General features: G+C 42.2%; 1 protein-coding gene across 2 annotated transcripts in view; it reads right to left on the bottom strand.

Annotated features, from left to right (window-relative positions):
- Positions 1–6591: 6591 nt before the first annotated feature.
- Positions 6592–14880, bottom strand: part of DOCK4 (dedicator of cytokinesis 4) — a 282880-nt gene continuing 274591 nt past the window's right edge. For both annotated transcript variants that reach the window (XM_066633137.1, XM_066633138.1), the window contains one exon: positions 6592–9998. In XM_066633137.1, the coding sequence (XP_066489234.1) occupies positions 9573–9998 (426 nt within the window). In that variant the 3' untranslated portion in view covers positions 6592–9572. The remainder of the gene's footprint in view (positions 9999–14880) is intronic.

Genomic DNA, 14880 nt, shown 5'->3' with positions numbered 1-14880 from the left:
ATGTCACTTCAGCTGAGCTCCATGATCACCAACAAGTACAGCTCCAGCTAGAGTGAATCACTTCAAACTGCATGCCATGGTCAAAACTTTCACAGATCCCCATCCCCCCCCCCCCCAAAAAAAAAATCTAGTGAATAATTCAACTTAAAAATATCTAGAAGGCAGGAAGCCTCAATCCTGACATATTTCATATTCACCTCAGCGTCTATGGTGCTTCCTGGAATTAGTTCTGTTTCACCTAGCTAGGCAAGTTACAGCTAAGATTTTGAATTAGTGCACTAATTACAAGAGCATGTTGAGGTTTTTAAGAAAAAATATCCCTTTTTTTTTGGCAGAAATTTAATTCCGGATTTAGAGCAGACAGATTCGTGAATATCAATTATGACCAGGCAGAATACTGATTTTTACCTGACAATATGAATAAAGGCTTCAGTTAAGTAAATGTGGCTGAGCTCTCCATCTGTTGACAATGTGTTTCTTGTATTTTTTTCAAAGAACTACAGGTGCTTAAAAAAATCCATTATGTGATGTGGAATTCATTTGGCAGTTGTTAAGCAAGAGGAAAGGTAGATAGAATGCTTGATATTATTTAGCCTGCACTACCTGCAGAATGGGGCCCATGAACCTACTCATGGGGGGAGGGACCTCAGATGGTAAAAGAATTATGGTAGACCAAGATTTTGGGCCAAGTAGCAAAGGTCCTGTGGCTGTTGGATTTCATGGGGTGTGTTTGACAGCTAGAGATGAGAAGATCAAAGCCACTTGGGAGAAGGGACAGGTTGCAAGGCATAGGGGGGGCCATGCCAGTCTTTTGCTTGGACTTCAGTCACTGTACTAGATCTTCTGGGAGGCGAAGTGGCATAAGCCACTTCTTTAACCCAGTGATTTTCAACCTCTGTGCTGCGGCACATTGGTGTGCCACAAATGATCCACCGGTGTGCTCTGGGAGTTTGGGGGAGGGTAATTTATTAGTAGGTATGTCCATACTCTGTGACCTTTCCTAAAAAAAGAACACACAGCAGTTTTGACTAATGCAGTTTCTTCACTGTTATTTCCCAGCCTGAGTGGTTCAGCAGCACCAAGCTTCCTGTCCAAACAGGGAGAGGTGGAGCTATTTAGTATACACCAACCGAACTCAGAAAATGCATGAATGACAGCCAAAAATAGATTAATCGAAAATCCAAAAGGGGCATGGTTGTGGCTTTTTTGAAGCATTTTTTGGGGAACTGAACAAAAATCTTGTTGACTTAATTCTACAAAGTTTGTCACTGCTGAGTAAAAACACTGAGAAGTATTTTCACTTGTCAGTATTTCCCATCATTTGATGTATCTTCCTTGGACTGGGTGAGAGACCCATTTGTGTTATGTTGTGCGAGTCAGAAGAATTAACTGTTGCAGAAGAAGATGAACTGACAGAAATCAGAAATCATAGTGGACTGAAACTGAAGCACTCATCAACACAATGATTAAAATTGTAGTTATTGAACTTTAATACACTCTTAATACTTGTTTTACATGATAAATAAATCAATTTCAAGAACCTTTATTGGCATTAAATACATGATAAAATATATAATTAAAAACTGATGGTGTACCTTGACAATGTTAGCACCTTATCAGTGTGCCTTGAGATGACAATGTTTAAAATTGCTCTTAACTTGACACCCAACACTTTTTTAAAAATAGGAGTATTCCTCCTACTGTGAGGCAAACCTCATCAAGATTCAGAACTAGTTCTCACAAAGAGAACTTGTCCTTGACTTCGCACTGTAGGTGAGAGCTGTCCTGCTTACTCCATGCAAGGAGAAATCTCTGTATTAAAAACTAGGGAGATGCTAAGTTAGAACCCTTCTCCTTGACATTTAGTTTTCTATGTGGATGGTTTTGGCCTGTATTTGTATGGTGTAAGCACTTGTAATTCAAGCACCCCGTCAGGATTAAATTGAACAGAACCAAGGTGAGAACAGACCACTGCAGGCAGACCCCCACCTCTGTTCTTCTTCCACCCACTCTTTCCCTTACCCAAAAAAACTCAAGTCGGGGAAGGAAGACTAGATAGCAAGCTGAGGAGGGCTCAAGCAGCAACAGGAAAGACCCAATGAGTCTCTATCCATGGCCACATAGAAGGTGTGGTTGCCAGTGTGGTCCAGATCGGGTCCCAGAAGGGCCCTTGGATTGTAGGTGACACAGAGGCAAAGACCATGCAGAAAAGCAGGCAGACATAGAAAGTTATATTAATGTTTTATTGAAGAAAACAAAGGAGTGACTTCACTTTATAACAGTGGCTCCCAAACTTTATAGCACTTATTTAAATGACACTCTGTCGGGATTACCTAGGTGTACCAGAATATGAAAAAAGGGATTCAGAAAGAAATATTTATGTATAACCAGAAAAAAGACCTTCAAACATTTACGAGTATCTGCCTATATTTACACATGCTTGCAAACTGCAAGCTGAGCTCTTTGCAGAGTAATTACCAGCTACATAGTATTTGATTTTTTGAATATCCTCAGGGCTTGAGGCAATTAGTTATCTTTCCATCTTTCCTTTGGCAACCCACTAAAAATCAGGTCATGACCCACAGTTTGGGAACCACTGCTCTATAACCATAACCATACAGCATATATACCATAACTCAGGCCTGGGCAGCAATCCTTTGGCTTATTCCCAGAACAGAGCCCTTGTTGTCTCGCAGGCATCGGTCCAAAGGAATGAGCCCCAAATGAAGCTTTGCTCTCTCTTTTATAGCCTACCTGTGGCTGCTTCCAGCAGAATTTCCTTATATGAGCAGAACTTCTTGGCTTACCTCAACCTGGCAGTCTTCATTGGCAAGCAGAAGAGACAGTTCGAAAACGGCAGGAAATTGTTTAACTCTTTCCTGCCTGCTTATCCCTCCTTGTCCTAAGATAACTTCAACTAGTCAAACATTTCCTTAACATAAAAGAATTACTTTAAACATTTCCTTAATATTCCCCTCAAAGGTAACAATTCTTGAGAAAAGGGTTTTTATTACACAACACCAGGATAACTCCCCAAATGGGACCTAAATGGGGCCAAAAGCATGGTGGCTACCTGGCTGGGATTTTCACTACAGCAGCCAAGGGTTGCTATGGGAACCAAACGGGAACCACCTGCATGGCTCCCAAACACCCCAAAGCACATCCTTGTTGTCAAGGCAACAGGAAAGCTTCATCTGGGGATGGTGGGTGTAGGAAGATTGGAGGAGGATCAGGTACACAGCTGCCAAAGGACTCTTGCTGGCTAGCTGCTCTCTGCCAAAGGAATTACAGGCAAAGCCTAGTGAGGGAGGCAGCCCTATCCGACAGAGAGGAGGGAGCAATAATGATCTGACAGTTCTCCAACAAGGAGGAAGGAGCAAAAATGCTACCACTTGCAGCAGCACTCCCAAAATGTCTGCTGATGGAGTGGTGTGCACTCTGTTGGCAGTCATTTTATGACAGCAAAATTTGGTTCCACTGTTGTGAATGGCTGCACATGGCAGCCCAGTCCAGAATAGGACTGGGCTGTTACTCTCTGAGAAGCATAGATAGGAGTGCAGCCTTAATCTGGGGGGAATGCTGCCTTATGTCTGGAACATTACTCCAATTTTAGAGCATATTAGTTACATCACTATTATTAAATTTGCTAGTGAACTAACAAAACATATAAGCATCTTTCCAAAGGCCTCTAAGACAACGTTCCTCAAACTGTCCTGGAGCTTGAGAAGCAAGATAAGTCTTTGCTGGGGTGTGTGGAAAGCAGCAATGTGATCCCAAGGATCGCGCTGCTGTGGGTGTACCAAGGGGCTTTTTAAAATCATACCTCAGTCCCTGTTGGTGTCAGGGGGTACAGGTCTCCCTATGCCTCTAAACACTGAAAAAAATGCAATCACAACCCACTTCTCAAAACCGCAAAACCAGAAATGGGTCCCAATCATGTTTTTCAGTGTTTTGAAGCATGGGGAGAACTGCAGAGTGCTCCGCTGGGCTCCCTGCATCCCCTGGACGCCAGCAGGGTCTGAAGTATGTTTCTAAAAAGCCCCTATGTCCCCCACAGCAGCACAATCTTGGGGATAAAGTTGTTGCCTTGCCCCGTTGCTTAAAGGGGCAATGGCAAGGGTTCTCAGGCTAGTGGGGTGTGACCCTCCAATTTGAGAACTACTGCTCTAAGCAGTAGTAGAATCAGAAAAAAGTATGGGGGTGGGGAGCACAGAAGGACCTAACTATATTATTGGAAGGGGGCAAATGTTTGTCCCACACATTAGATTTTTGAGACAACCATGTGTTTTGTCTTAATGCCCCATCCCCAGCATACTTTCCGTTAGGTAAGTCCTAGTGGTTTTGATGAAATTAACCCTCAAGTAAACATGCTTTTTGCAGCGTTGTTTTAAAATTTCAGTTAATGTGTCTGGAGATTCCAGAGGAGAGTACGGACCGGCACTGTCAACAAAAGGAAGACCTTTAAAGATTAAGGTACTCAAAATAGATTACTTGATGCAGCGCTCACAAAGCATGTTAGCACAGGCACACACTTCCAAATCAGGGCCTTTAGTGCAGAAAAGATATTCAGAGTTGCTTCTGAGTAAGTCATGGAAGGGGCAAGGAGGCATGACACTTCCCTAACATGTATCAGCAGGGTGCAAGTGAATGGTATAATTTCTCCCCACCCCAGATCATTTTCAGACAAATGGAGCAAATGAAGGCGTGCTCTAGGGGCTCCAATACTAATAGTAAATCAATGGTGTAAAACATGTATTGAAATTTCCATAGTTTATGAACTGTATCCCAACAGTCATTTACAGATATGCTTATTTGTCTCCTAATTTCTTTTCTAAAATGCTCATTATTTAGAAGAAAGGCTATCTCAGATGTCACAGGATCATTATAGCATGTTCAAACACAACCCTGCTGGTGGTATTTATTTATTTGGTCTTTATAACTTGGAAAGGAAGCATAAATATTTTGATACATTCCATGGATAGTCTCCGGCAGTGCTGAAAATCACCAAATAGTTCACTATGCTACATTCCTAAAGAATGCAATCCCATTCAAATATAAACATTTACAAGTCCCTGAGTCTGTGGGTGGTGATGCATACCCAAAATATTTCAAAATACACCATTGAATTCCTATATTTTATGGTGCCAGTTGATAAGATGTTCAAGTAAAGACTCCTGATGTCTCTCAGATATCTAGGGTTTGGGTTTTTCTTTTGCCCCTCTAGCAGCAGTGTCAATTTTTGCACAAGTAATGCAATATTGTACCCTCATGAAGTGCCAGTTGTTCACATTGGTAGACTGTGATCCAAGCAACCAAACAATTCTTGGCTACACCATTTTCAGAGCTAGTTGTTTGCTTCCAGGATCCTGTTCTCTTGTCAATCAGTAGGTTGCCTTGGTGCAGTGGTATGCATGTTGCACTATTACCAGAGAGCAGCAAGAGGGCTGAAGATTTAGTTGTGTCCCAACTTGGGGCACCTGCTTTTGGCTAAAAGTGCAGTTGCTCATTGACTAGTAGACACACTGGGATGATGGGTCATGTCTCGCACTAGCCCCATAGAGCTGCAGAAGGAATTCTGTTACACCCCCAATTTCCCTTCTTGCTAACAGTCCACCATTAAACTATTCATAAAGTGACATAATGGTGGTTCTGTCAGCAGTTGTAGTACAAGCACCATTGTGAAAAAGAGCCATTTCTGTGACAACTGCCTATAGTTTCTATGTAGCTATATCCCACACAACACTAAGGGTGCAATCCTAACCCCTTATGTCAGAGCTTTCCAGCACTGACATCAGGGCAATGCAGCTCTGAGGTAAGGGAACAAACATTCCCTGACTTTGAGGAGGTCTCGGTGAGTGAGACCCAACTGCAGGATGCAGCACATGTTCCATTGGCACCACTATGCCAGTGCTGGAAAGCACTGACATAAGGCGTAAGGATTGCGCCCTAATTGTTGCAAGTGGTATGCTAGCTGAGAGAAGAACAGTCTTAATTTTAATTAGGTACTATGATTGGAGAATGAGAAAATATAATTTGCGAATAAGGGACACACTTGCAAGGAGAACGATGCTCTCATCACCTGAGGCAACTACAGGCCTCACCCCCATATCCACTGTTCAAAATTGCCCCATCCCCCCCATTGTGCAAATTACTTACCTGCTGATGTTTGTAGCCTTCCCGTGTCTTTGCTGACTACAAAGTGGAAGCAAGAAAAACTCACAGGCACTCACAGGAAAATGTGACACTTAGCATACAGTTCAAAAAGCTTAGTGTCATGTTCTTTTCAGTCTTCTGCCTCACTTCTTGTGAGTGCCTGTTTTGGACCTTTTTGTAGGTTTCCTTTTTAACTGTGTTTCTATACCCATGGGTGGTGGGGTATATTTATTTACATTTATTGGCCAATCAAATTATCTTTTAGAAAAGTTCTTGATAAATGTCTATCAGTTTTTTGGAGTTGAGCTGGGGGGTTAGGGGATACATACGAACTCAACCCAGAAATTCCTTAATTTTTAATTTGGAATGAAGCTGGATCCACAAAAGGAATCTGAAAGTTTAATTCCATGGCAAAAAGAATTACAACATAATACTCAGCAAAAAACAGACTATACAACAAAGATCAATCCATTTTATTTTGTATTTACTGCTCTTCATCAACCAGTAGAGCCCTCTGTAAACAGAAACTACATGAAATGTTTTGCTGCCAAGCAGACATCAGTAATACGTGCACATTTTAAAAATGTTGCTTACTGTCATAAACCTATTTTTAAAATGTCCTTAGGAGCAAATAACAATGATCCTGACAATGCTAAAGCACCAAGCAACACATCGAACCAGCTTGATGTATAAGGTGTGGAGGAAATCAAAGTGGCTTTTGCTATTCCGCTTGTTGTACTTTATTTAAATTTCAGACAATACCTTTTAAAAAACAGCATAAATATGTAGCTAACTGCATCAAAAGTCTCGTTATGCGGACACAAAATGTTATGAATCAAAAGTGAGAGCTAGTTCAAGAAATCTGAGGACTTCAAAATCAGCAAGGTACAAAGCTAAAATTCATATGCTCCTTTTCCAGTTATGAACACTTTTTGCTAAACATAGATATTTCAACATATATTAATATTTTTTTGACATTCAAAGTTGTAGAGTCAATATGGCAGAATTATTGTTAAAAGTACATATGTACAAATAGTCTTCCCCCGTGCCCCCCTTACACAAAGTATTTGGCATAATTATAACAATCTTACTGCATACACAACTGTTTGTTTCTTTTTTCACATAGTTGTACTCCTTATTAAAATTAACCAGTTATGTACAAAAATACTTGAACATTTATTATAGAAAACCTCTATAGCTACCATTAACAGCATATACCTGCTGAAGGTTTCATTGAGGGTATATAAAAAGTGGTCACTATGTTCCAGTTAAGCTATCAACAAAGCAAACTGTTAAATCAACACAAGCTTCCCAACAAAACAGGGAGATAACTTTTAACGGTATGATTGAAAAATACAGCTCATACTCAGGTTGTCAAACAAATGCTACAAACAGTACGTAAACAGAAAAAAGAGATAGAAAAACAGACTGTACAAGGTATTTTAGTTTGTATGGTCCTGTATAACTGGGCATGAGCTTCTAGTTGCTCTGCAGGAATTCTCTAGTAAAATGCCACCTAGAACATCACCTGGCAATACTAAGGGCACTTCTACACAGAGCATTCTGCAATGACTGGGGATGGGATCGAGAATGCCCCTTAGTTGGATACAAGTGTTTTCTAATTGTGCACCAGAGTCAAATTTATTTTCAGACCGCAGTTCCTTGTACCTCTGATATTTTGGAAGGGGACTGTCCAGCAGCAGAACAGGCTGTTTTTAGAAAGAGAACCTCATAAGCTTCTATGCATGTTTAGGGCTCACTTCCCGGTTCTTTCACTTGGGAAATCTGGAAGCTCATTTCAGCACCTGCAGAGGTCCTTCATCCCACGATTCCCTGCCAAGCCAGATGTCTTAAGGCAATTTCACAACTTGCAATCATGTAGAGATCCTATATCAGTGTGTAGAGATCCTATATCAATTGTAAGTGACAGGTGCATGCACTGTTTGCTGCTACTTCCCTTAAAATACCTGCAAGCAGCAAGCAGGAAATATCTGAGCCTGGCTTCTGTGTATTTTCAAAACTGATGTGGAGCAGCAACTGTTACTCTGCACATGCCCCATCTTGTCTGATCTCAGAAGCTAAGCAGGGTCAGGCCTGGTTAGTACTTGGATGGGAGACCACCTGGGAATGCCGGGTGCTGTAGGCTTATACCAGTCTTTCGATACTGAAGGTTGCCAACCATTTTGTGGTGTGCATGCATTTTTTATCCTGTCTACCAGAGTACAAATTGTTGCATGAGAAGTTGCCTTGTCAACATGGTCCCAACTTTTGAATCCACTTCAAAACTTTTTGAATCCATTCAACTTTTTGAATCCACTCAGCTGACGATGGAATCTGAATACGGGGAACCCGCAGGAAAAGGTACCTGCCTTTTCCCACACACCTCCTGAGCCTGCTGTTGTATGCCACATAAAGAAACAGGAAGCAAAAAGGCTGCCAAATTGACAAGATAATGCATTAGGTAACAAAATAATTCACTAGTGAAGATTGAACCCTGAAGAACAATTCACAATGTTGCTGTTAGAGCGGAACTCCACAGCAAATGCCCTATAAAGTAATTTATGAATCTTTGCTTGCATCCAATAATTTCCATGTATGCATTTGCTCATTTTACAGCATGGCCATTTTTTGGGTCACTATTAATATGACAGACATGTGAGCCACTATAACAGCTTGAGGATTAATTTCTTTCACTGAGATAAAGGATTTTTAAAAAGTGAACTTTCAAAATCAGGTGGCAATTTTACAACCTGCTCTTCATCGGGATTATGGTTTTCTTCATCAGCTATATGGGATTGCGAAGTAAATTGCACCTTAGAAAAATGGAAAAAGTGTGCAGGTCATGTAGTCAAACCACTAGGAAAGTGCTAAAGAATTTATCTTCCTTCCCCTCAAAACAACCATCTATGTATACACATATATTTAAAAAACACAAAAATTGTCAGTAGAAAGAAAGCAACCTAAAATAATTGTTTTGTTTTGTTTCATAAACTACTACAACATTCTTGCCATTTTCCAATAAAATATAATCACTAGTCATGTGTTTAAATTAAACCTCTCTTGTTACAGGAGCATGCCTTGGTTCATATACTTGCTTTTCACAAACTATCCCTGCATGCTCTAAGGAGTACAGTGTCCTACAAGTAGGAGTTGGTGGAGGAAGAGTGTAGTCTTGATCCAACTAAGTTTGAAAAAATGAACTTGAAAGTGGAATGCCTCTGCTGAACAGAATAGCAATGAAATTATTTTAGTCATGTATCCTCAAAGTCTGTATTCTAGGTTAGTACTTTCACTTGACAAAATGTGCAACATAATATTAAGTAATTTAAAAAAATCAATGGAAAGAATATTTTTGAAAAATATTAAAGTGCCTATATGTTAGATGTGTTTTACCACTTAAGTCATTGCAAGATGACTTTTTATAACTGAGACACTTTTCGTGGAAGAGGCCTTGGTCGAGGGACTTGTTCAGTTCTCTTGCTACTATTTTCCAGGTTGTTCGGCCGGACCAATAGGGGTTTAGGTGGCAGTGCTGGTGGATCTGTAGTGATGGGGATGGAAAGATTGTGAGGTAGCGGAACCGGGCGCCTCAGTGTCCGTTCGTAAACGCTATATGGTGGCGGAGTCTTACTTTCTTTTCTCACGGGTTCTTCAGAAATGTTGCAGTTAGAAATAGGTACAGGGTGTTCACCAACTTGAGTTTCAAAGCAAGATGTTTCGGACATGCTACATCGACTGAGTGATGAGATGCCGCTGCTATAACTGCCCGACAAGACTGGGGAGTTGGACATGAACCCTGAGGAATGGTAGTCCACAGGAGACGGTGTAAACGATTGCACTGAGCCCTGGGTGGAAGAGAAGAAAGGAGTCCACATCATAGAAAGAAGAAACAAAGAAGCGTTCATTTGAGAATCAAGGCAGGATGAACATTCCTTTTCAGGAGTTAACGCCTGCTTGTGATACATGGCTCTTAATTTTACAGCTACCATAATTCAGAAAAAGAAGATACACTGTTTTGCAGTTTCAGAAACAGAAACTGAAGAGTGGTCCTATTTATAATTTTATGCTCATTCATTAGCAAACAGAATATTTATAGAATCACTCCAAACCCCAATGCATCTTTCTATTGTGTGATAATGCTGTGCCCTCTAATGCCAGAAATGAGTACTAGCAGGATAAATCTCTATGCTACCAAATCTATGCTAAAATGAAAGAATTAAGCACATGTGGAAATTAAAGGAGCCTACCTTATTTTATACACTTAAGGCACAATTGCAGACATTTTCTACTCATAACTAAGTCCTACTGTATTTCATAGGGCTCCAGGAAAGCAGTGGTTCTCAAACTGGTAAGTTGCGACCCACCAGTTTGTGTAAAGGTTCCCCTTTACACAAGGGGCAGGGGAAGGGGAGAGGCAGGGAAGCTATCCCCAGGATCGGGTTTATAAGAACATAAGAACAGCCCCACTGGATCAGGCCATAGGACCATCTAGTCCAGCTTCCTATATCTCACAGTGGCCCCACCAAATGCCCCAGGGAGCACACCTGATAACAAGAGACATGCATCCTGGTGCCCTCCCTTGCATCTGGCATATTCCCATTTCTTAAATCAGGAGGTTGCACATACACATCATGGCTTGTAACCTGTAATGGATTTTTCCTCCAGAAACTTGTCCAATCCCCTTTTAAAGGCATCCAGGTCAGATGCCGTCACCGCATCCTGTGGCAAGGAGTTCCACAGATCAACCACACGCTGAGTAAAGAAATATTTTCTTTTGTCTGTTCTAACTCTCCCAACACTCAATTTTAGTGGATGTCCCCTGGTTCTAGTGTTGTGTAAGAGTGTAAAGAGCATCTCTCTAACCGCTTTATCCTTCCCATGCATAATTTTGTATGTCTCAATCATGTCCCCCCTCAGGTGTCTCTTTTCTAGGCTGAAGAGGCCCAAACGCTGTAGCCTTTCCGCATAAGGAATGTGCCCCAGCCCAGCAATCATCTTAGTTGCCCTCTTTTGCACCTTTTCCATTTCCACTATACCCTTTTTGAGATAAGGCAACCAGAATTGGACACAATACTCCAGGTGTGGCCTTACCATAGATTTGTACATCGGCATTATAATATTAGCTGTTTGGTTCTCAATACCTTTTCTAATGATCCCAAGCATAGAATTGGCCTTCTTCACTGCCGCCGCACATTGGGTCGACACTTTCATCGACCTGTCCACCACCACCCCAAGATCTCTCCCCTGATCTGTCACAGACAGCTCAGAACCCATTAGCCTATATGTGAAGTTTTGATTTTTTGCCCCAGTGTGCATGACTTTACACTTACTTACATTGAAACGCATCTGCCATTTTGCTGCCCATTCTGCCAGTTTGGAGAGATCCTTCTGGAGCTCCTCACAATCACTTCTGGTCTTTACCACTCGGAATAGTTTGGTGTCGTCTGCAAACTTAGCCACCTCACTGCTCAACCCTGTCTCCAGGTCATTTATGAAGAGGCTGAAGAGCACTGGTCCCAGGACAGATCCTTGGGGCACACCGCTTTTCACCTCTCTCCATTGTGAAAATTGCCCATTGACATCCACTCTCTGTTTCCTGGTCTTCAACCAGGTTCTCAATCCAGGAGAGGACCTGTCCTCTAATTCCCTGACTGTGGAGTTTTTCAGTAGCCTTTGGTGAGGGACCGTGTCGAACGCCTTCTGAAAGTCCAGATATATATTGTCCACGGGTTCGTAGGGAGGGGCAGGGGCGTGTGTCTTACATTATGTAGGCAGGGCTGCAGCAGGCGTGGGGAGCCCTGTGCAACCCTTCACAGCACTCCCCAAGGCTTGGAACGTTCGGAAAAAGCGGGCGCAAAGCACTTCTGTTTTGCAGGAGGCGCTTTGCTCCTGCTATTTCTGAACGTTCCAAGAGTTGGGGGAGCACTGCAGAGGGCTGCACAGGGCTCCCTGCACCTCCTGCAGCCTGCTGCAGTCCTGCTGACATAATGTAAGTCATAAGCACTCGCCCCCCCTTAGATGACTGAGATGACTATGCCCTAGCCCCTCCTCCGCAAGAACTTACCAAGGGAGTAAAGCTCCCTCAAAGTTTGAGAACCACCGGTCTATAGAATTTGAGCCTCAGTCTAACCATATTAATCCCACATGCTCTAAGTTAGGGGTTCTCAAACTGGTAGGTCGTGACACACCAGCCAGGAAAGCCATGTCTCTGCCCCCTTAACAGATGGGGCAAGGGAATGGGCACAAAGTGATCACCAGAATCATGTTGCTGTTGGGCTGAAAAGGGTTTTTCCACACCTACCTAAACGCAGTGCCGGCCTTGGGCTTGCAGGGAACCCGGCGGAAACCTCTGCAGGTTAAGTGTGTAAGTGTGAAAACACGCTTTTTGCCCTGATAGTGACTCAATTCTCATGATTGCTTTGCTGCCTTCACCCCTTCCCTGCACACACTTAGCTCAGTTCTCAAACTCTCAGAGAGTTTGTATATTGTCCTACTGATAGAGGTACAGTGGTAGAGTACAGTTTTGATCAAGTGGGACAGATGGGAAGCTGACAATCGGAGCTGCAGATTCTGTCTAACAACCTAGGCAATTGTTCTTCCTGCATAAATATTAACAAGCAGTAATAGTAGCACTAGTAGAAATAATGAGATTCCATCTCTGGTGTAGCAATGGGGATTAGAGGGTCTGCTTTTTTTTTTTTTTTTAAGAAATAATCAAATTATCTATGGTCCCTGGACCATTGTTGAAATCTATGGAACTAAAGTTCACAATTAAACACATTGCTAATAGTAGATCTAAGGGGTGCTTTATGTTGGGGAAATGACAGGAGGAGAAAGATGGTATGCCCCCCTCCCTCCTGAATCACACTTCCAATTCAAATCAGCCCTTACAGCTGCTTTTAGAGAAAAAAAAGGGTGCCAGGAGATTTATTTACTAAACTCTCATATCACAGGTAGTTGTCATATCACAGCACCCTTCTGTGCTTTTTATTGTTAAGACTCAGTATGGCTAATTTTTACACAACATCAAAAACAATCATGCAAGGGCCAAATTATGCATTGTACATAATGTGCAATTTTACCTTAGCATCCCCATTTTTCTCATTCCACAGTAAATATTTACAGCCTCCACATGGGGCGCATTCATGAGAAATAGTCATCTCATGAAACTGATAAGATTTAAAAGGGGAAAACAAAAAGCATGTGACTATGTTGCACCAAAAGGAAAAAATCTGAATAGGCTCTAAGAGACAGATTATTTATGAACACCACAATGGCACACTTTGCTGAGCAAAACTAGTTGTCTTTTGCATATTAAATTTACTTCGTTTTTCATTGTAGTGGATGGTATTTCTTTTAAGTTCCCCTGAACTGATCTGAATGACTTATGCTATTATGTGACTAAAAACCTCACACATGCACATGGGTTATTTCTGGCTTTTTACCACAGTGCTTCTAAGAAACAGGCTACCAAACTGAAAAACAAGTGTGAAAAGCAAGTACGTGCCCAAACAAAAAAAAGAGTTTGCTATTCAGTACTTAATGATAGCTTAAAAAAAAACAAAAACTAGAAATGTGATCATAATCAAAAGAACCATGCAATTAGATCTGTGCCCTGATTATAGTTCTGTACTTGTGTTTCCTCAAAATGAGACCTCCACGTTGCCTGTCAAACTCCTTTTGGAACTCGAAAGGAGTTGCTTAGATGTGCTGGTGTTCAAAGAAAAACCCTTGTGTCATCCAAGTAGTTCTCTGGATAACAGCTGTTGTCTCTTGAATACATGATTCTAGCTTCATGGACTCACAAAGAGAGTCTGGTCCAACAAGAAGCTGACGGAACATACCAAGATCCAGGTCTACAGAGCTTGCGTCCTGAGTACACTTCTGTACTGCAGCGAGTCATGGACTCTTCACTCACAACAGGAGAGGAAACTGAGCGCTTTCCACATGCGCTGCCTCCGACGCATCCTCGGCATCACCTGGCAGGACAAAGTTCCAAACAACACAGTCCTGGCACGTGCTGGAATCCCTAGCATGTATTCACTGCTGAAACAGAGACGCCTGCGTTGGCTTGGTCATGTCGTGAGAATGGATGATGGCCGGATCCCAAAGGATCTCCTCTATGGAGAACTCGTGCAAGGAAAGCGCCCTACAGGCAGACCACAGCTGCGATACAAGGACATCTGCAAGAGGGATCTGAAGGCCTTAGGGATGGACCTCAACAAGTGGGAAACCCTGGCCTCTGAGCGGCCCGCTTGGAGGCAGGCTGTGCAGCATGGCCTTTCCCAGTTTGAAGAGACACTTTGCCAACAGTCTGAGGCTAAGAGGCAAAGAAGGAAGGCCCATAGTCAGGGAGACAGACCAGGGACAGACTGCACTTGCTCCCAGTGTGGAAGGGATTGTCACTCCCGGATTGGCCTTTTCAGCCACACTAGACGCTGTGCCAGAACCACCATTCAGAGCGCGATACCATAGTCTTTCGAGACTGAAGGTTGCCAATACAGCTTCATGGACCTATTCCTTCGGTATACCTCTTTGTGAACTACTCCTGTTGAAAAGCTGTACATAAATATTAACAATAACAATAATTTTATTCATAGCAATACATACATTCTGGCAGTGATAATGTGAACCAAAGTTCCTGGAGATCTGACATACTTATTTCCTATGACTATGTTTTGTTGTTGTTGTTGTTGTTGTTGTTGTTGTTGTTGTTGTTTTAAATAG

Source organism: Tiliqua scincoides, chromosome 7 (genome assembly GCF_035046505.1).
Source record: "Tiliqua scincoides isolate rTilSci1 chromosome 7, rTilSci1.hap2, whole genome shotgun sequence".
NCBI lineage: Eukaryota > Metazoa > Chordata > Lepidosauria > Squamata > Scincidae > Tiliqua > Tiliqua scincoides.
The sequence above is the reverse complement of the archived record's forward strand: the minus strand, read 5'-3'. Positions and strand labels throughout refer to the sequence as shown.